The sequence below is a fragment of the Trichophyton rubrum genome, assembly GCF_000151425.1.
Source record: "Trichophyton rubrum CBS 118892 genomic scaffold supercont2.6, whole genome shotgun sequence".
NCBI classification, from domain to species: domain Eukaryota; kingdom Fungi; phylum Ascomycota; class Eurotiomycetes; order Onygenales; family Arthrodermataceae; genus Trichophyton; species Trichophyton rubrum.
In genome coordinates this window covers 1,201,490-1,220,961 of record NW_003456423.1, presented here as the reverse complement: position 1 = coordinate 1,220,961, position 19,472 = coordinate 1,201,490, and the positions used below count along the sequence as shown (strand labels likewise).

The 19,472-nt window shown below is 48.0% G+C and overlaps 6 protein-coding genes across 6 annotated transcripts; 3 read left to right on the top strand and 3 right to left on the bottom strand.

Annotated features, from left to right (window-relative positions):
* Window positions 1-7,264: 7,264 nt before the first annotated feature.
* On the top strand, window positions 7,265-9,191 carry TERG_05856 (uncharacterized protein). The gene is made up of 3 exons (XM_003233939.2): window positions 7,265-7,599; window positions 7,704-7,842; window positions 7,917-9,191. The coding sequence occupies exons 1-3, from the start codon at window positions 7,284-7,286 to the stop codon at window positions 8,932-8,934; spliced, it is 1,473 nt and encodes a 490-aa protein (XP_003233987.2). The 5' UTR covers window positions 7,265-7,283; the 3' UTR covers window positions 8,935-9,191.
* A 456-nt stretch (window positions 9,192-9,647) lies between these two features.
* Window positions 9,648-11,140, bottom strand: TERG_12342 (uncharacterized protein). Its single transcript, XM_047751311.1, has one exon. The coding sequence runs from the start codon at window positions 10,472-10,474 to the stop codon at window positions 10,163-10,165; it is 312 nt and encodes a 103-aa protein (XP_047606709.1). The 5' UTR covers window positions 10,475-11,140; the 3' UTR covers window positions 9,648-10,162.
* Window positions 11,141-13,394: 2,254 nt separating this feature from the next.
* On the top strand, window positions 13,395-14,585 carry TERG_05854 (uncharacterized protein; the record flags this gene model as incomplete). Its single annotated transcript, XM_003233937.1, has 1 exon — window positions 13,395-14,585. One exon carries the CDS (start codon window positions 13,395-13,397, stop codon window positions 14,583-14,585), a length of 1,191 nt encoding a protein of 396 aa, XP_003233985.1.
* Window positions 14,586-14,827: 242 nt separating this feature from the next.
* TERG_05853 (uncharacterized protein) lies at window positions 14,828-15,880 on the top strand (the record flags this gene model as incomplete). Its single annotated transcript, XM_003233936.1, has 1 exon — window positions 14,828-15,880. One exon carries the CDS (start codon window positions 14,828-14,830, stop codon window positions 15,878-15,880), a length of 1,053 nt encoding a protein of 350 aa, XP_003233984.1.
* Window positions 15,881-16,285: 405 nt separating this feature from the next.
* On the bottom strand, window positions 16,286-16,790 carry TERG_05852 (uncharacterized protein; the record flags this gene model as incomplete). The annotated part of the gene is made up of 2 exons (XM_003233935.1): window positions 16,286-16,445; window positions 16,531-16,790. 2 exons carry the CDS (start codon window positions 16,788-16,790, stop codon window positions 16,286-16,288), a joined length of 420 nt encoding a protein of 139 aa, XP_003233983.1.
* A 326-nt stretch (window positions 16,791-17,116) lies between these two features.
* Window positions 17,117-18,043, bottom strand: TERG_05851 (uncharacterized protein; the record flags this gene model as incomplete). Its single annotated transcript, XM_003233934.1, has 1 exon — window positions 17,117-18,043. One exon carries the CDS (start codon window positions 18,041-18,043, stop codon window positions 17,117-17,119), a length of 927 nt encoding a protein of 308 aa, XP_003233982.1.
* Between the last annotated feature and the right edge of the window lie 1,429 nt (window positions 18,044-19,472).

Genomic DNA, 19,472 nt, shown 5'->3' with positions numbered 1-19,472 from the left:
TTTTACTCTGTCTGTCCCGAGCTCAAGGTCATGGGCTCCAGCCGGCTGAAACGGCAATTTCGTGCGATGGGATAATATTATTATGATAAGGTGATAATAATAATAATGTCGTTGCTCAACTCATCGCTTTTTTCGCCCTGTTGGAGCTATACGTATGGTATGTATGTGCAGGGCGGGAGATGATATCATCTGGGATGCAAGGTGGGAGTTAGTCGGGTAAAACTAAGCACGGGGAAGAGGTGCGATATACCTTGGTCGAGATGCCAATTTTGGGACCAGGATGTCCATTTCCGATTCCGATAAGCATATATACTTAGGTATACTTATTATTATTATTATTGGTATTGCCTCTGCCAACTGGAAGGGAAGACATATCCAGTCTGGGATACTAAGCGAGAACGCAGTGAGACATGATATTAATAACTTAACTCACGCCGGCGAGCTTCGAGAAAAGCGAGACAGCCCAGCAAGGCTTGCTCCATAGTCGGCGCCTGCGGATGGAGCCCGCTAGCTCGCTACTTTACGATAATAATAATAATAATAATATTAATAATAATAATGGGAATGCAAGTATGCATGATGCATCCGCCCAACGGAGCTACTCTGTATAACAACTTACTTGCTGGCGAGAAAATTCCACCTGCCTCCTTATCAATCAGTTACATCGAATGCGGCTCCCGGCGAGATAAGAAACGGATGGCCAGGCGCGTCTGCTGGCTCTTACTTTTCTCCAAGCCTGGGCTGGCCATCTCTTGAGGAATCGAACCGCCCGGCGTAAAAAAGGCAGACAGCGGATGGATGGACGGAGGGATGCAAAAGACGCAGAGAGGACAAGGCCTGGAAATCTACGCAGTCTTTGCCCATTTCCTTCATCTTGCTTAGACGAGGGGAAAGGCAAAAGGAATAATAAGCTTATGATATTGTCATTATGACCTGTGCTCTCTCTCTATCTCTCTGTCTCTGACTTTCTGTGTGTGTCTCTCTGGCGGGAGAGACGAAGAGGATTATCTAATTACCCATCTTTGACAGCCGTCGTCTGTACGGTTATATAGCAAAAGAAGCCATGACGTGGAGGAGCGTGGCACCCACCCGCGCGCATCAGGCCAGTGCATCAAGTTCTGCTTCTCTAACAGACGGCAGGGAATCTCCCTCTGTAGATGTCTCTTCCCTTCCCGAGAGAGCGGTTATGCTTACTTCCATCGAAGGGAGAGGCAGACATGAAACTCGTCTGTTTGTCATTCTTCTCTGCTCTGTATCTTCTTCTTCTTTTCTCTCCCCTTCCCATGGTCCCGCAATTAGCTTTTTTGCAAATAAAAAAAAAGAAAGAAAGAAAGAAATGCAAAAAAAAAAAAGGACAGCGAGTCTCTGCTTTCTGCTTCTCTCTCTGCCTCTGCTTCTGCTGCTGCTGCTGCTCAACCCCTGCATGAAACGCTAGTCGAGCGCGGCAGGGGCAAAAAGCAACGAGAGCGAACAGGAACAGGAACAGGAGCAGGAGAACGGAGGAGGAGGATCGCCTTGGTTTGATGGGCTGGAGAGCTGCGACTTGTTATGTCATCTCGGCTTCCTTGTTTTTCCTTGCTTGTCGTCTACCCAACACTGTCCGTCGTCGTCGTCGTCGTCGTCGATATCATTATTATCCCCAGGAGTTATATCTGTTTGTTCCTTGAATGGTTTCTTCTTCCTCTCGGCTATCATGGCCAGCTCACTAACTGCTTACTCACGTCTAGGCTGCTGTATTAACCCTGTCAGGAATATGCGATGGGGAACGAGGGAAAAGAAAAGAAGACGCCGTGATCAAGAGATGTTTGTTTCTTGTTGTCGTTGTCTTCTTCGCCTTCCTGCCTCTCCTACAAGGACTCCTCCGTATGTGCCACCTGGATAGGTACTTCATGTCATAGCATCGAAAAGAAAAGAAAAACAAACATACTCCGTACAGAAAAAAGTCACACACACATGGGAAGCGAGACGTGCGTTGCCCATCCCTGCTTGTACATTCATTCTTACAGATGGGGGGATGAGCAGGCAGGAGGATGCATCATCACCATCATCGTCATCATTACTATCAGACGCAACTTCGTACCCTCGCTGACGGACGAACAAGCGAGCGAGCGACAGAAACGAGATGAGACGGAAAGCGAACTGTGGCACGGCACATGTTAAAACTACTTGCGGTCGGGTGGTTGGTGGTGGCTCATCCCTCGCCTTCTCGCCTTGATGTAATGATGTATGCCGTACACCGAGAATACATACTATTTACAAGGCCGCAGGAACAAAATGACATCAGAGTCACTGCGCCTCATGTGATAGATATAGTTCTTCTTATTATTAGTTGTCCAGAGCCAACTTATTATTCGTCCCGTATATCGGGTTTTAGCAAGCAGGGTACGATGGTTCGGCGATGACGGTGAATAATCAATGACGATGATGGATTGATTGCTTCGGATGCTGGCTTGATGTTATTAGAGGGATCAGGCCGAGAGTTACAGGCAGTCAGCTAACCGGTTACAAGTCTTCCCTTAACTTGTCTGCCTTCCTGTTTGTCATTCTACTTCAAGGGGTTTCATCAACCTCTTTCGCTGGTTTGAAGCTGGTGGTTCAGAGCGGGCACTAACCAGAACTCTACTCTCCTGTCCTAGCAAGCCCTTTTCTGATGCAGGTCTTTTGGAGATATAGAGTAACTCCCCCCTTCTGGCCTTCTCTGGAGTCGGCCTACTAGCAACGGTTGCCGAGATTGCAAAAAAAAAGAAGAAGAAGAAGAAAGAAAAGAAAGGGGACTTCCACTTTTTTTGCAAAGAGTCTTTTAACAGGAAGAGATAAGTAGGAAGAGAAGAAGAAGAAGAAGAAAGTCTCCTTCGTTCTTGGTGATATGATCTGATATGGTGATGCTCTGGTTCTGGTTCTGGTTCTGGCTCTGGCTCTGGTTCTTTTCCTGTCCTTCTTCCCAGAGTCCTCCTTGTCGCGGATCCCGGACTGCCGAAGACCTCCTCCATGGCAGGCAGCCTGTATGTAATCAATCACCTTTTTGACTTATCTTTGGGGGCCTTCCTGCGGTTCTCGTCTCTTGCGTCTCCGTTCTTGGTCTCCTCCTCCTCCTCTTATCCCCAACAGGGCCCCTTGGGTTGTCAGGTGGAGCCCGCTGGCCCTGGTTTTTTTTTTTTTTTTTTTTTTAATACCCTTTTCCTTTTCTCATTTTTTTTCTTTTTCTTTTTTCACTTCCTCTTCTTGTGTTTCTTTTTTCTCCTGTTTTTTGCTTTTTCTCGTTTCTTTTTTGCATCTACCTTTTGGTGGCCCCCTAATTTATCATGATGGGCGGATCTGAGCCCTATGTACCAGACTATTACGAAGTTACATCTTCAACTCTCTTTTTTTTACAAGTCGGTGGAATATATATAGAGGGCCGTCTATCTCGTCCCAGCCCTTCCCGTCTCTCCTAACCGTTCATCAGTACGTCCATTCATTCAATCATCCAAAGAAGCGACCTTATATAGACCAGCCACCACCACCGCCAACAAGTCTATCTACCAAAACAACATCTTCGCTTAATAACCTACCACCAACCACTACTACTACAACTACTATCAATCAAACAACCTACTTTGCTACCTCAGCACGCTCCTATAACGACCTCTCCAGGAGCTATCAAAAGTCAAACACCACCCTTCACAATGGCCGGATACGCTACTCAGTTCCCTCCATGCCCTGGACCACCACCAACGGGCCCTCTACCGCCTCTCCCAAAGTAGAAAGAAAGAAAAAAAAAAAAAAAAAAAAAACGTCATGAACCAGCCAGACCATCCACCTACCAACGCAAGACTTAACGACGACAACAAGACACAAACACCATAACGAGACAACCACCCTCTTCCATCTCATGGTCCTAATCATCGACTTTTCTTTTTCCTCGACAAATTCGAAATAATGCATGGCGACCTTTCTCATCTACAACTATCATCATCATCATGGGTGCATCGAGATTACCGATCCTACCTACCCCGGCAGCCGGCTGCCCTAACGTCTTCCATTATCAGCAATTCACTTCTCTAGAGATACCCCATGTTGGACCATAATACATCGTCCTGCCTTCTATGGCATCGACTTGTTTTTTTTTTTTTTTTTTCCTTTTTCATATCTCTTTTCTTTTCTTTTCCTTTTGTTCTGTCTGCTTTTTTCCTGTTTTCGGCATAATACAATTATATAATATGGTGCTTTTCCCTTCCTCAGCTCCTCTTCTTACTTAGGTTTCTTTTTTTCTTTTTTTTTTTTTTCCATCGTTGTTATGTTGTTCCCTGCATGCATCGCATTATCCCTGGTATTTTTCTTTTCCACAAAAATTATTCTTTTTTTCTTCCTACTCTGTCTCTTTCGGAAAACAAAAAACGTATATCATACATCACAATTATACCAAGGCTCATCGCCCATATCCATCTTAACCTTCTGTCATGATCCACCCATATCGCATTACACATACGCCTTCGCATACGCTACCATGAGGGATCTCCTTTCAAATCTGCCTCGCCGATAACCCGCCCGACTGAGAAGCCACCACTAAGCAAACGACATGCATTGCATTGCGGCAATTGACGACTACCCGGACAAGCTAGGTGGATTAACTAGATGTAAGCACCCAATCATTGAACTCATGCTCGACCACAATTTTGCCCGCCGATTCAGTGCGCCGGGATCAAACATCGGCTCCCGGCCCACTATAATAGTGCTGCTATTTGGGCAGTTTCCTGGAGTTGGTGCAAACGCCTCTCTTCAAGAGTACGTGCTCACGCCAACGCTTTTTCATGAGCCAGTAAGCACACGCCCAGCATCGAGCCGGCCATCCGGGCTTGGCCTGACAATCCCACAGCACCCTCTCCTTTTTTGCTTCTCCTTCTCCTTATTCCCACTCCATCTGGGTTTGGGTTCAGGAACCCGAGGACGAGGCGCACGGATGAAGATCCTCGCTGCTGTTTCCCGTTGAGCATATCGAACGTCCACAGGTCCCGATGCTGCGACTTAGGCAGCAAGATTTTGTCTCTTGATCCCCCTGTTTCCCGATAAGCCAAGAACCCGAATCAAGGCCATTCTTGGTGATCACACTTGGTTGAGGTGAGGATGAGCGGTTTTATGAGTTGGGCTAAGATGCTTCCCAGTCATTAACTTATGGCGATAGACCTTCATGGTGTCCAGCTATGGCACTTGGATCTATGTGATCCAGGCTGGTGTCCTTCATCAATTGGTTGGTGAACAAATCCACCCCTGAGGCCTCTATATCACCCAGCAACACCGGTATTGTTGGGGAATCTTTTTGCCGACATGTACAGTCGGTCTAACGAAATTCTAACTGTTCTCCATTATTTTGGCATGTTGGATATAAGTTGCCTACCTAATAATCTTGTCAGTTCTTCCATAGCCAAGTTCGTACCACTCGACCAGGCACCAATGACAACCTAGATTCTTCGATTCCTATAGGTGAAAATGTCGCCTAGATTGCCTAGAGAAAACTTCATCGCCAAGATTTTATAGTCGATATTCGATATCCCCATTTCGTTGTTGGCCTTGATAACCCGTCTTCTAGGCGATATGCGCAGTCAGGCATTCTTGCATGCCCAACGCCAAATCCTGCTGGGGTATTTGTATGTCATGCCATGCCTCTCCCTTTTTTTTCAATTTGGCATTTCTAGACTTCATCCGGGGTCCTCATGACTTGCAGGAGAAAAGTCGGGCACGCGGCCCGTGCCATCCTCAAGCGCCCGCACATAAGCAGGCAGGATGGCCAGGTATCTTAATTTGGCGACGGCGGTTGTCCATAATCACCGAGGAAGCCAATGCAGCCTTGGTGTCTCCCGCCTCTCTCTTTTAACTGCTGAATCCGTCTATTTGTCCGGGTGGTCAAATAACTGCAAGTTAACTACCCTGTACTTGTCTAGAAGCACATCTCCCATGGTGACATCACATCAACATGCCTTTACATGAACCATGTAAAGCGAGTTATATCCGATCCCCATGCTCGATAAATTCGCAGCCCGATCACACGTCGCTCGTTAGCAAGTATCTACAAGTGGCAGTACTTTGTCGGCGATGTTACCTAGCTACAACTTATTTCATGCGTGTAGCCTTGCTCTACCATGCAGATTGCGCGGCCAGCTATGTCGGTTACATAGCCAATCGAAAGAAAATAGTGTGCCCGGGAGCATAGTGAGTTTGGATGCCAGCTGTGAAGTACCAAGCTGGACAGGCTTGTCCGTCGCCGTACCAATCAGCCTTATCACCTGGTTATCTGGGTGACAGACTGTTGGGATCAGTCCCCTCGCAGTACAACATCTCAGCCCCGACAGCACGGCACGAGAAGCATAAGTAGGATGAAACTGCGGGGAAAGCCATAAGATAGAGGTTTGAAGCCAGTCGTGTTGGGTTCCCCGAGCGTATTCGTGATCCTACTCTCGTATCCAATCCTGCGGGAGGTCATTTATTTTCTTCTTTTCTCTTTTGCTCGCTGTTCAGAGTTCTCAAAAGACATGTCACCTGGACATCCTTATCTTCGACTATAAGGAGCAACAATATCAAAGCAGAATTGCAAAAACATCAGTCGTTACTAAGTACATATGCATACCAAGCCGTAGGAAGCTATAGCACATGGCCATTAAGTCAGATCACGCATCAGAGTACGAGAACCTCACGGCTGGCAGCGGCTGGACCTGATAGATGTATGCGTGAATGATGAGAGCCGAAGCGCAAAAGTTTCCCCTTTGCGTGACCTCTCTCCCCTTCCTTTACTTTTTAATTTTTGTAATATGTAGAGAACTTGGAGTGCTCAGGTATGCTGCAGCGTCGACTTCCCCCTGCTAGTTCCTGGAATGGGATTGAGGCAACTCCAAATCTAGATGTCAAAAAACTTTCCGTTTCTGCGAAGGGCGTAGAAACACTCCTGACACAGTAGGTTAGATGAAAGGGTGATTGGAGTGAATCAACGGTTATGCGGAGAGCATAGTAGGCTGTTTCACAGACAGGTCTAACTTCACCAGCAACAAAATGGTTGCACATCCTGAGTCTCCTGCGTGGTATCGACCAGTGAAGCTACTTTACATATGGGTAAAAGGTTTTCGCTGTTTGTTGACGGCAGTGTCAGGGGCCCGTCCGTCCATAGTTTGGTAACTAAGAAGAAGCGATCTATGGGTCGTCCCGTCAATGGGAGATCATCCGACACGTGACCAGAGCTTCGGCGTTATTCCAATGACGGAAAAAAAATGGTCCAGCCTAATTCGCCGCCCGCTGACCTGACCTCGACCTAGCTGATGACCAACCTCAACATCAGCGTCAACGCCAAAGACCTCGCAGTCAAGGAGCTTTTCTTCTCCTTCCCTTTATCGGCAGTTTCCTTTCTTCATCCTGGCTGCTGGGTTTTCTGGTTACTTTCTTCTTTCTCACCTGTAATATTATTAATCATGGTTCTGGAGTTACACGTCTGGGGTCCGGCGTTCGGCCTACCTTCGATCGATCCCCAATGTCTGGCCACCATTGCATACTTCTCTCTTGCTATCGGTCCGAATAATGGTGGATCAGACAAATGGGTGTTGGTTGCAGACAGCGATCCTGGAAGAGTACCAACGCGTAAGATTTTTTCTCAAAATACTCCATTGAAACTTTTGTCTTTTTATATCTTTTGCTTGGGCGCCCCGGCAGTGTTTGTTTTGTTAACTTAACCTTTTTGACAGATGAACTACCTGCGCTTTGGACAGGCTCACGATGGATTAGTCGATTTCGCAACATTGTCGATTTTTTGAAAAAATCTTCTGGGGGAGAGTGGGATCTCAACAGGTGGTTGGATGAACGGGAAACGGCTGACTGCATCGCGTGAGTCTCGTCCACATAACACTGGAGAACACTGAAGCTTTCCAAAATTGAGGGCTAACGCAGAGATAATACAGCTTCTCGAGTTTTTTTGAATGCTATGGACAACCGTTAATTGATCTTTCGCTATACGTTTCGAGTGAAAACTACTATGCAACTACTTCACCTGCATATGGATCCCTCCTGCAATGGCCGAACCAGTGGATACTGCCGCCTCGACTACGATCAAGGGCAAAGGCTCGCACAGAACACCTTGGACTATCGCACCTTGACCTAGATGCGACGGAAGAGAAGCAAAAGGAGCAACAAGGTGGACGACAGGCGCTATCTGCATCAAGTCAGATACCAAAGAGTCTTGCTACTAAGTCTCAAGAAACGATAAGTGGGCTCCTAAGCAAGTCGTCGCAGCAAAGTCGCATCCGACTAGATGGATTAACAGAAGAATTCGTGAGTCCACTGGTAGAGCTGCTGGACGGGAAAGGATACCTATTGAACAACGATATGGCGTGTAGTCTAGATTGTGTGGCCCTGGGATACCTATCACTGGCGATCTTTCCAGAGACGCCGTCACCATGGCTTCGAGAAGGCGTGCATAAATATTCACCGCAATTGGTGAAGTATTTTGAGAAGCTCCAATTGAAATGCTACGGCGGAAAGGTTGAATCAGTCGATACTAGTCGGACTGCCACAACACTACCATGGCAGGAATCTGAGCCAGCAAGTATAGCAGGGATCGGTCTTAGTATCGCAGAGTCTCTTGCAGATGCCATCCCAATCGTGAGAGACATTCGAGCTAGCAGGCGCATTCAACAGCTGAGCAAAGATGTTTCTGCTGAACATGAGCAAAAAATTATGGAGTTAGTCGCCCAGAGTAGGCGACGAGAAGCTATAACATCAGCGTTGACGGTGGTAGCTGGGATTGGGATGCTTGCCTGGTATCTCGTCGCAGGGATAGGCCTCGAGCTGCAGTTTTCTGACAGCGCACAGCAACAGGACGGAGATGGAGATGGTCCCGAAGCTGCTGGTCAAGAAACAGCAGTAGCGACCCCAAGCTCGTCATTTGGAGAAGCTGGCGAGATACTCGGGCTACATTAATAACCAGTCCTTTTACTAGGGCCCTTATTCGCTCTTTGAGCTTCAACCTGTTCTTTATCTGGCTCATACTACTGTTCGTCTCGCGTGTGGGTATCCATGCTGTTTCATCACGGATCATCCAACAGGCTACTCCTTATCTGCGGTATTATCATGCATCTCCTTACCAAAACTCACTCCTCCCCTCCTTTGACGCTGGCTGTTTCCCGGTGCTTTTTCCTACTGGACCCTTTTTGTCTCCCTGTTTAACACAGCCAATGTCGCTTCCGCTCGATCGCTGTGGCCAAGGCTTCCAAGCCGCTCCTGTCTTGCCGCGTCCCGTGATTCGACACGTGAGGCTTACTCAGCCGGTATTCGGTCATCCTTGCTCTCAAGGTCCTCATGCATGGCTTTCTTTTTGCTTCTGCTTCTCGTTTTTTTTGCTGGTTGGACTCTCTTGATCACGAAGAGGGACGACCAGTACGGAGCGCCCTCATCTTGACACGCGGGAGTCGAATCGCAGAACAAAAGAGCAGAGCGAAAGGCCTGGTGACGGCTGCAGGATACACTGATACACGCACACGGGGCCTGTACATGCAGGTGGCAGCATGAGAATGCAGAGATATATCTGATATACAACTGGCAATTCCCCTCGAGCATTCTCCTCCCTCCCGCCCTCACTCTGTCGACACTAATTCCAGCCTCACGCCCACTCTGCAACGCCCTCGCCTTTCCCGACTGGTTGCCGGAAGCTATATATACACTTTTGAGTGTACCGACCTTGCGAGCACATACCCTCAATTGGTTGCTTTCTGAGCCGTCCGGAAATATACCATACCTGCAGCCAACCTTGTTCAAGTGCAAGTGCCACGAGTCCGTCAATATTGTCAACCCTGCCTTTGCTTTTTCCGGCCTCTGCCCTCCATCGAACGAATTCTCGTCTAATTCAGAAGTCTCGTTGATTTTGGGCCGGTTGTGTTGGAGGGCTAACTTTCCTTTTTATTTGGCTCCCAACTGGCTGTTGGACATATAAATCACCTCCTTTCTCACCCACCTCATTCGATCCGAGCAGTTTCAATAGTTTTATTTCCTTCCCCCTCAGAGCGCACACCAACTTCTACTTTATCCCCAATTCCTTCAGCTGGTAATATAATATCATGGACCAGTTAGTATCTGCTACTCTCTCGAGGCGGTATGGTGGCGAAGGGGATGCCACCTTTGTAGCCTGCAACAACGGCAACGACTACAATGGTCAGCTCAATCTCCGCATTGTTGCCATTTTCATCATGCTTGTTGGCTCCTCGGCCGGTGCTATTCTACCTGTCTTTGCTAGGCGTGACCCCAACTCACCCTCAAAATCCAAGGTTCCTTCATGGGTGTTCTTCGTCGCCAAATTCTTTGGCTCTGGTGTCATCATTGCCACGTCCTTCATCCACCTTATGGCTCCCGCACACGAAGCACTCTCCCACCCTTGCTTAACCGGCCCCATCAAAGAATACCCCTGGGTCGAAGGCATCTTGCTCATGACCATCATCATCCTCTTCTTTGTTGAGCTGATGGTCATCAGATATGCACGTTTCGGCCATGACCATGACCACCCGAAACCGGAACGCCAGGTTGAAACAGGCGTTGTCACTGCCGAGCCTAAGTCGGCTAACGGCTCAGACAACCACAACCATAACCACGATCACCTTGGACACTCCCAGGATCATCCATCGGACGGCGGCTCTGATGTTGTCGAGGCCTCTCATATGGCGTTACTAGAAGATTATAGCGCACAGCTAACTTCTGTCTTCATCCTGGAATTCGGCATCATCTTCCACTCAATTTTCATAGGACTCACCCTTGCCGTTGCTGGACAAGAGTTTAAAACACTATTTATTGTGCTTTCATTCCACCAGACCTTCGAGGGTCTCGGCCTTGGTTCTCGGCTCGCCACTATCCCATGGCCCAACTCAAAGAGACACACCCCTTACCTCCTGGCGATCGCCTTTGGCCTATCGACACCCATTGCCATCGCCATTGGCCTGGGTGTGCGCAATTCCTACCCTCCGGAGGGCCGCACAACACTCATTGTCAACGGTATATTTGATTCTATCTCGGCCGGAATTCTCGTGTACACGTCACTGGTCGAGCTGATGGCCCACGAATTTATGTTCAGCACATCCATGCGGCGGGCACCCATCCGAACCGTCTTGTCTGCTTTCGGCCTATTGTGTCTTGGAGCCTTGCTGATGGCGCTACTCGGAAAATGGGCCTAGGGCGACACTTTTTCATGATGACCTTTTTTTTTTTTTTTTTTAAAAATTTTCTATTCTCATCTCCTGCATTTTAATCAGGGTTAAAAGAAAGGTTGTCCTTTTGTATTTTGCACAATTGATATTATTGAAAAGTACTACGGACTGGAGTTTTGTGAGTTTGCGCGTTACCAGCTGTATTTGACGACACCAATGAACATTTAAAAAGACGTGGATGGTGTCCTGCCGATATAGCATGCCGTTTGCTCTCTGATAGCTTGGACAGGGGAGCCGGCTAGTTAATTACAATTAACAAATCGAATTCTGCTTGAACATGGACAATCGCTGTACTTTTCCTTCGCATCACACACGTATACATCGGCCCACAACCAAATCTCCTCACTTCTGCCGTTGCGTCTCACCAAGCCCCCTCATCCCCTGTAGTACGTTCGACGCTCAGCTCTAACAGACCACAGCTGCAGCTAAGTATTTGCGATTTCGCCCGGTTTCTTGCTGCAGTTAATGAAGCACTGCTTCAAGGGGCCGGTAGATCTCCAACAATGCCGATTCGTGGGTGGGGATGGGTGGTAATGCTTGTATCCGCACTTCCTGTCGCTGGTAGTTCCCTGTGCGCTGGCCAAGAGCGACAACTAACGACATTCAAGTGTCAGCCATGGTGGTAACGGGGATGAGACGCGCAACAAGGAGTTTCTTGGCTAACACTGAAATTAGTGGCGTAGTGTCTAATGTTAGACCCGTGGACTGCGAGGTATTTTATTTATTTTGATGTTACACGCTGAGGGCTTCGGTGCCTTGATAGTTATATATCTCCACGCCCGTCGATTGCGTGTCTTCAACGCAAGGGGAAAGGAGATTAGTTACCCGACCCGGCACCCTTCAACGTCCATATTTTGGATAAGGTAAATAACTAACTTCTCGTTACGTCTGTATCATCTTGACTTTTTAAGCGGCGGTCCGAGTGCATCTTGAGATGAAGATCCCCCATGGGGAATCATGTGGGACGCTGTGGACTTGTAGTTCTTTTCATGTCAGGCGTAGACCAAGTTGGGGCGGTCATATCACCCTGCACAACATCTTTGCGATATTTTGTGCCTATGTTTCAGGCCTCAGGCCAGAAGGGCTCATTATCAGTTTGCATGGTATGTATAGCGGTTCTCGTTCTTGAATTTATCAGCTGTTGTGCTAACCAATCCATTTCGTCAACTAGTTACAGTAAACGCGGGTCTGCACCCCGGAGTAACTGTGTATATCTGGTTGGTGGTTGGAGTACATGGAGTGCAACCGGAAGCTCCTGGAGCCTCCCTGGAGAGATGTATAGAATCCCATCTGCCAAATTATCAAGCAAGGGAATTGTACTGATGTTCCCGCTTTGCGATCTTGATATCCTGCATAATGGTCACCTTTTCTTGCAATAGTGCAGCGTCATATGGAAACCCAGAGAAGTTGTCACAGTCGATTTATCAAAACACGGGCCCTGATGGTGGAAACTTCGAGTCGCCGTGAAGACATTACTGGACTCGTAATTTGATATTTGACACATCTATCTATGGAAGAGTCAAAAATAGATACGAGCTTTCCGTTTCTTTGATTGGCTGTGAACGTTCAAGTTCTTCTGTTTGACATCCCATCTTTCGACTCTGAAGCTCCCACAAACAAGCCGAAAGTGCTCTTCACGGTCTAGGAACGGAAAAATACGAACAAACCTGTGAATATCATGTACAAAGTCCCTCGTACTCTACTTCATGCGACGTCACAACCGTCAAGGCTGCCAAGGGGAGGCCTTCAGCTGGCAGCACCAATATCGTGCAAGCTGCACCGAGTGCCCCGTGGTGCATCATCAACAGAAAATAACCTAGCTTGACCTTTCCAAGCACACCTTCATTTTGTTGCCATATACCAAAAGCCCAGGCCAGCCCTAAACCCTGTTGGCGTACATCACGCCCTTCTCTACAAGCTAGAGGAAGTGAAGCGAGCGTTGAGGTTCTTTTCAACAAATAGAATGCGTAACCACTTGGTTGAGATTACCGATATATTCGGGAACCATGTTGTCATTCAAGGGTTGGCGAATCCTTCATGCTTGATTCGACCAAACCTGAGTCATTCGTATGAAGCACTTGGACCGCATAAAACGAGCTCCTCCCTCTCTATAATGACCCCTTTCGATATCTCAAAACACATCCATATCCTTACCTGAATTGTCTAACTCCATAATCGATTCCATTTACGATGGTAAAAACACTATACGCAGTAACCGCGTTGTTATTGCTTAACCCTACCCTGTCCGTCTGCGGTGGCCCCAATTCTCGAGCAGTAGAAAAGATAAGGGCTGACTTCAGACTCCCTGGCTTCGCTGTTGGGCTGTTTAAGAATGGATACTTACAGTACGAGGTTACTGGGCGACGCAAAAACACAGAACCTATTCCCATCAAACGTACGGACAAGTTCCATCTGGGGTCCATTACAAAAGCAATGACTGGCACACTTATTGGAATGATGGTTGACAGAGGACTGATCAACTGGACCAGCACTCTTCCGGAGGTGCTGCCTGATTTTACCAATATGATGCATGATGATCACCGGAATACAACCATTGGCATGCTTGGGGCGCACAGATCAGGCATTTTTGACGACTACTCAAAGGATCCCGACTTCTATCTTGGCCTCTACAACCTTGACCCTGTCGAAGGCCGGAAAGAAATGATAAATCATACGCTCAGCAAGGAACTAGGGACTATCAAGGGTCAATACGCATACGATAACACCAACTATGTGATTCTCGGCCGGATCATCGAAAATTTCTTGGGAGTCGAAAATGGCGCATCCTGGGAGCAGATCATCACGACTGAACTTTTCAACCCTCTCAGAATGAAGTGTGGGTTTGGGACTCCCCATCAATCCTCAGAGACATCCATCGATAACCCCTGGGGCCATTATTTCTATAATTCTTCATCTAATCCTGAACCTGTGGGTGGTCCTTTGATTAGACGAGATAACCCACCTGCCCTTGGTCCCGCGGGCACCGTTCACTGTGATATTAAATCATATGTGAAATTTTCTAAAATGCATATTGATGGATTCAACGGTGGACGCACAAAACTCGGGATAAGTAACGAAACCCTTAAGATGCTGCATACACCTTATCCGTCCACAGATGGAGTGATGTATACACCTGGGGGCTGGATCTATGCCAACGATACCACGACTCCGTGGACTAATGGGCCAACTTTGGGACATGAGGGATCTAACACGTTAAATCATGCCTTGGTATTTCTTGTTCCCAAACGTGGACCGACTGGAGAGATAATCACTGCTTTTGCGAATACTGGGAATTATATCGCTGAGAAAGGTACAGCACCAGCAGCAGATGCCATGTATACTGCTGTTTCGGATATTATGGAAGGGCGCCTGTTCAAGTGAATGTGATCAGAAGGAAGATCCTGGATCTCTTGTGTATATTATATCTAATTGACCTCAATCCTTTACATTATTCTCATTTCGTCTTAGCTTAATTAAAAAGTTTCCACCGACGTGTCACGTGCACATCTTATCAGATCAAGTTTGTTTCGAAGTGAGCCTCTTCTGCCTTCAGATATCATGATATTAAAGGGCTCGACTTCAGATTATCTTGACAGTGGTAACTCGGTTGGCGCAGTATTGGCATGGGGTGGGTGGGAATAGGGGCTCTAATTGCCTCTATATCCTATACTCTCTACAAGCACCCACCAACGTCATGGTCATTTCTGCTCTCTCCATGGAGCTTTTTGACAGGACGAAGGACTCCTTCGGATGAGCCCAACCCAGGCCCAAACTCGATTGAACTCCCTTCTACTAGACAGGATGATACTACTCCTGCTGATGCAGCACCTAGTGAGGACGACGACGACCAGGATGGGGAATCGACACCAAAGGCAAAGCCTACGATACCAGCATCTGCCATCCCACCTATAACACTCGACGAACCTCGAGCTATTTCCGACGCAAAGAAGAATGCCATAGAACCGTCCTCTGGCTCAGGAGTAAGCCCTAGTGCCTCACTGAAGCCGAATAGTACTCCTTCTGTTATGGCTTCACCGCGTCCAACAATGACGCTTCAGCCTCCTGCTCCAACTGTTAACGTACCAGAGCAACGCCCACCTGCACCAGCAAGCACGTCGTTGATGCCTCCGCCGCCTCCGCCTGCTCCTAGGCCTTCCTCTTCCTTAAGAGCACCTCTCCGGCCCCCGCCATCAGCAGCAGCCTCCCTCCGCGTCCCACCAGGATCACGCCCTACCACGAGCACTCTCCCCGTCCTCTCTCTCCCGGGAAAACCAAAACGATCATCTCGGCCCGTCATCTTAGAACCAGGCCACTCTCCACTTGACTGGGCAGCTCTAACGTCTAATCCGCGGAACAATCTTCGAGGCGCAGATCTGCCACCTACATTGATCAGGGTTACACCGTCAATGTTAAAGCAGCATAATGGGCGCAAGGGGACAGATGCATGGACGTCGTATCAGGGGAAAGTGTATAACATTACTCCATTTGCACCGTTTCACCCTGGTGGGAAAGGAGAGCTGCTTCGTGGTGCTGGCAAGGACTCGGAAAAGCTGTTTGCTGAGATCCATCCGTGGGTGAACTGGGATGGCATGTTGGCTGAATGTATGGTTGGAATATTGGTTGCAGAGCATATTCCTGGTGACATGCAGGATGGGAAACTTGATGAGATGGACTGAGTATTTGTCTATTTGGTTGTAAATTTTTCATTGTTAGATTTAAATTATGGAGCATGATACCCAGTCTAGACAATCAATATACTTACAGATTCTACATTAATGGTGCCACCTAAGATTACTTGCATATAAATATGCATAGGATCCAGATTTACGTATTTCCTACGGGGAGTGCCTCTCCTACTCTTATATGAACCATTCGTCTCCGTAGTTTAGATCATATTCCATATAGACATAACTATGGGTACGAACTCGTTGAAACGCTAGGTTATACCCGATCTAAACAGAGGCATTCATGGCACTGTCTATCCGGTTCTGAGTCCGGGCTCTGCAATCCAAAACAAGGTAATACAGAGGCTGTGACAGGCATAGGCGTTAGATATCCGCAGTGTACCGGGTAGATTTTTTTTATAGCTCGCCCTTGGAAATATCCATCAACTCGGTCTCAAAGACCAAGGTGGCACCTCCGGGAATGGGACCAATTCCTCTGTCTCCGTAGGCGAGTTTTGGTGGGATGGTGAGCTTTCTCTTCTCGCCGACGGCCATTCCAAGAAGCCCTTGTTCCCAGCTATGACACACAAAGAGCAAGTCAGCAACGAATATGAGGGGCCAACAGGCAAATTGTCATGATCAATAACACTAGGGAGACTCACCCCTTGATAACCATACCTCCGCCAAGGGTGAAGCCCAATGGCTCACCGCGGTCGTAGCTGGCATCGAATTTCTCGCCGGTGGATTGCAGGGTACCACGGTAATGCACCTTGACTTGGTCGCCATTGACACTGCGGCGGTCACTGGTGACGGCCTTGATGGTCTCGATGACGAGGCCGTCGGGGGTGGTGGTGGTAGGGTTGGTGGCAGCAGACATGGTGACGGCAGCAGTCAGGACGGTCAGGATGGATGTAAAGCGCATGTTTGATGGAGGAGGAAAGACGGAGGATGTGAGAGAGGGAGCGCTCGACTGAGGTGGGGAGGGAGGAGAAGCGGGCTTCCGCCGGAGTTTAACGTGCGAGTTAGTTATCTAATCCGAGCCTCACCTACCTGCGGAATACCACTTGTCCCTCGAGGTGGCCATGCACAGAGTAACAGCGTAAGTTGACGATTGACTCGTATATTAAGCATTTGGGATTAGTTACATTCTGGCTTATAGGTACGTATAACGCGCTCGCTCTTTTTTCCTTTTTTACATAGCATTACCTAGTCATTAGTCGTTATAATGCATCCAGACCAGCCGTCGTCTTACTGAGGCCTGTTGTCCACAGATCCATCCACAGTCTCGTCAAAGTCTTGGACCTGTGACTGGTAGGCAGAGGTCTCCTTCTCTGTCCCTTCTACTGTCTGTTGGACTGCTGGACTCTCCGGAAGATACTTCTTTGCTTCCTGAGCTATCCTATCTTCATCCGTGAACCCGACGAACCCGGGAACGTCCCTCCAGGTCGGAACTAGTCTCACGAATCCCCTTCTGCGGATACAGCAGAGGCACAGCGAAGTACAGTGGGCGTAGAATACTTCGCCACTGGGGGTGACGTCCCGAGGCTTGCTGCAGCATCCGCAGTCCGTCGCGCAGCAGCCACCGTTTTCTTTGCATGGCTTGACGAATTTCTCCTGCGCGAGATATCGTGGCAGACCGATCTTTGATACCATGCGTTTGATGCGGTCTGACTCCATGACCCAGCTCCTTATCTTGGGTCCCTCTGGCCTGCTTCCGGTCAATTCGACATGTTTTTGTTCGTTAAGCCAGAGTCTCGCTTTCGAGTCGGCTAGTTTGTCTTCCCAGAGCTTGGGGCCGAAGTTATCAAGCCCGTCAAGTTCGTCGAGCTTATCTTTGGCAGCGTAGTCGAGAAATGTCTCCCGAAGGAAATAATCCCGCTGCCTCAGGAATTCCCGCTCTTCGTCCAGGTATTCCCATTCCTCGACCCAGTCTGTTTGTTTCTGGATCTGGGATTTTGTTTGAAAAAGCTCTTTTGTCTTTCGGATCTTGTTGGATACCCAGTAAATGTGGAGGGTATCAAAGAGCCCTTCAAAGCTGATGCCGCTGCGGAACCCGAGCATGAATAGCAGGGCCGCAAACACTGTTATTGCAGTGATGATGCTCCTGGGCGAGATAATCGGCTCAAGAAGCCAGGGTATGACGTGCTCTATGTTTTGTATCATGTTCTCATCCATGGCGTGAGCGAGAAGGCAAGTGGAAGATAAGGAACAGATAGAGACAATGAGAGAAGAGGGGAGAGTGAAGATGAGAGAGAAGGAGGAAGAGGGAATAGTCCTGGGAAGGGAGGGGGGGAATAACCTAGGGGGTTGCAGGTGGAAAGGCCGAAGGTGCAGTTGATATCGAGATGAAAAGGATTGAGAAATTGCGACCACCAAATGGGGGAATTTCGCGGTTTAAATAGACAGCTGGGAAGTCTAATTATTTAATAATGCCATTTTCAAAAGTGAATTATATTGCCGTTGTGGCCGTTGTTTGGATCGCAGGTAGACAAACTGGTGCATAGGTAGGTGGTTCAACCCAACCAGGGGAACCAAACCGGGAGAACCAAACGAAGAGTGGTCGTCTTGATCTCGACGGCGTTCAGCACACAGTAGACTGTTCAACAGATCTTTAACATGCTGCCAGTAACACCTTTGGTATCTGTAGCTGCTATGTTCTCAATTGGCAGCTTTTCTTTTCGCCGTGGATTTAGGTACTATTGTATTCTGAATGACATCATCATGACAACTATATTCAATATTAATTGCTCTAAGTTGGTGTGAACCACAATGTTGCAAGTGTCTACCATGAATGCCCGTGTGCTTCTTACGCAGCAGGCGTCAGTTGCCTGCTTACGTACGGAGTAACTAGTCGAGGTAAACGTACCGAATTTCGTCCCTCCCCAGGCCTTCTTGACTTGCTGCATTTCGAAGAGCTTCACATCGCTCTCCTGCCAGATCCCGCACCGCCAGTATCTCACCCATAGGCACTAACCGGACCTTCTTGACGAACATACAATTTCCCATACAAAATGGCCAATGTTGAAAACTTATTTCCCGCCACAACGCTTCTCTAGACCCCAAGATGGTAAGAGAAGGATCCTCTTTTAGTATAGAATCTAGATATCTTTGTAATGAATGCAATTTTGAAATAAAAAAAGAGAGAGAAAATTAGAAAAATAGAAATTTACCCTCTTTTTAGAGGCCTATTTTTTAAAATTCGGTATTATACGCTATGTTAATTCTAAAAGAGGGGGATAGGTTACCTAGGGTCTTCAAGTACTTTTAATACTATCTAGAAGTTACTTGGCGGGAAGATTAAATTTTTAAGAAATTGGTCATTTTATAGAGGAAAATGTATGTTTGTTGAGATGCCGGTTACCTCCAGTATGTCAGCGTGTTGCAAATGTATGCACTGCGGCTACCCAGCTACCTAGTTAGCCGCTTCTCACAACCGGGACCTGCAGCTCGTTGGTGGCCATGGGCCAGCCACCCGCGTTCCGGAAGCGCGCAATATGAGTGCGGAGACGGCGAATGCAAGAGACACGGCCAGGGAAGGGGAGGGGGGGTCTTGACGTTGCAGTTGGGTTTTCAAGTCGCCCTTGACTATGTCTTCACCGCAGCT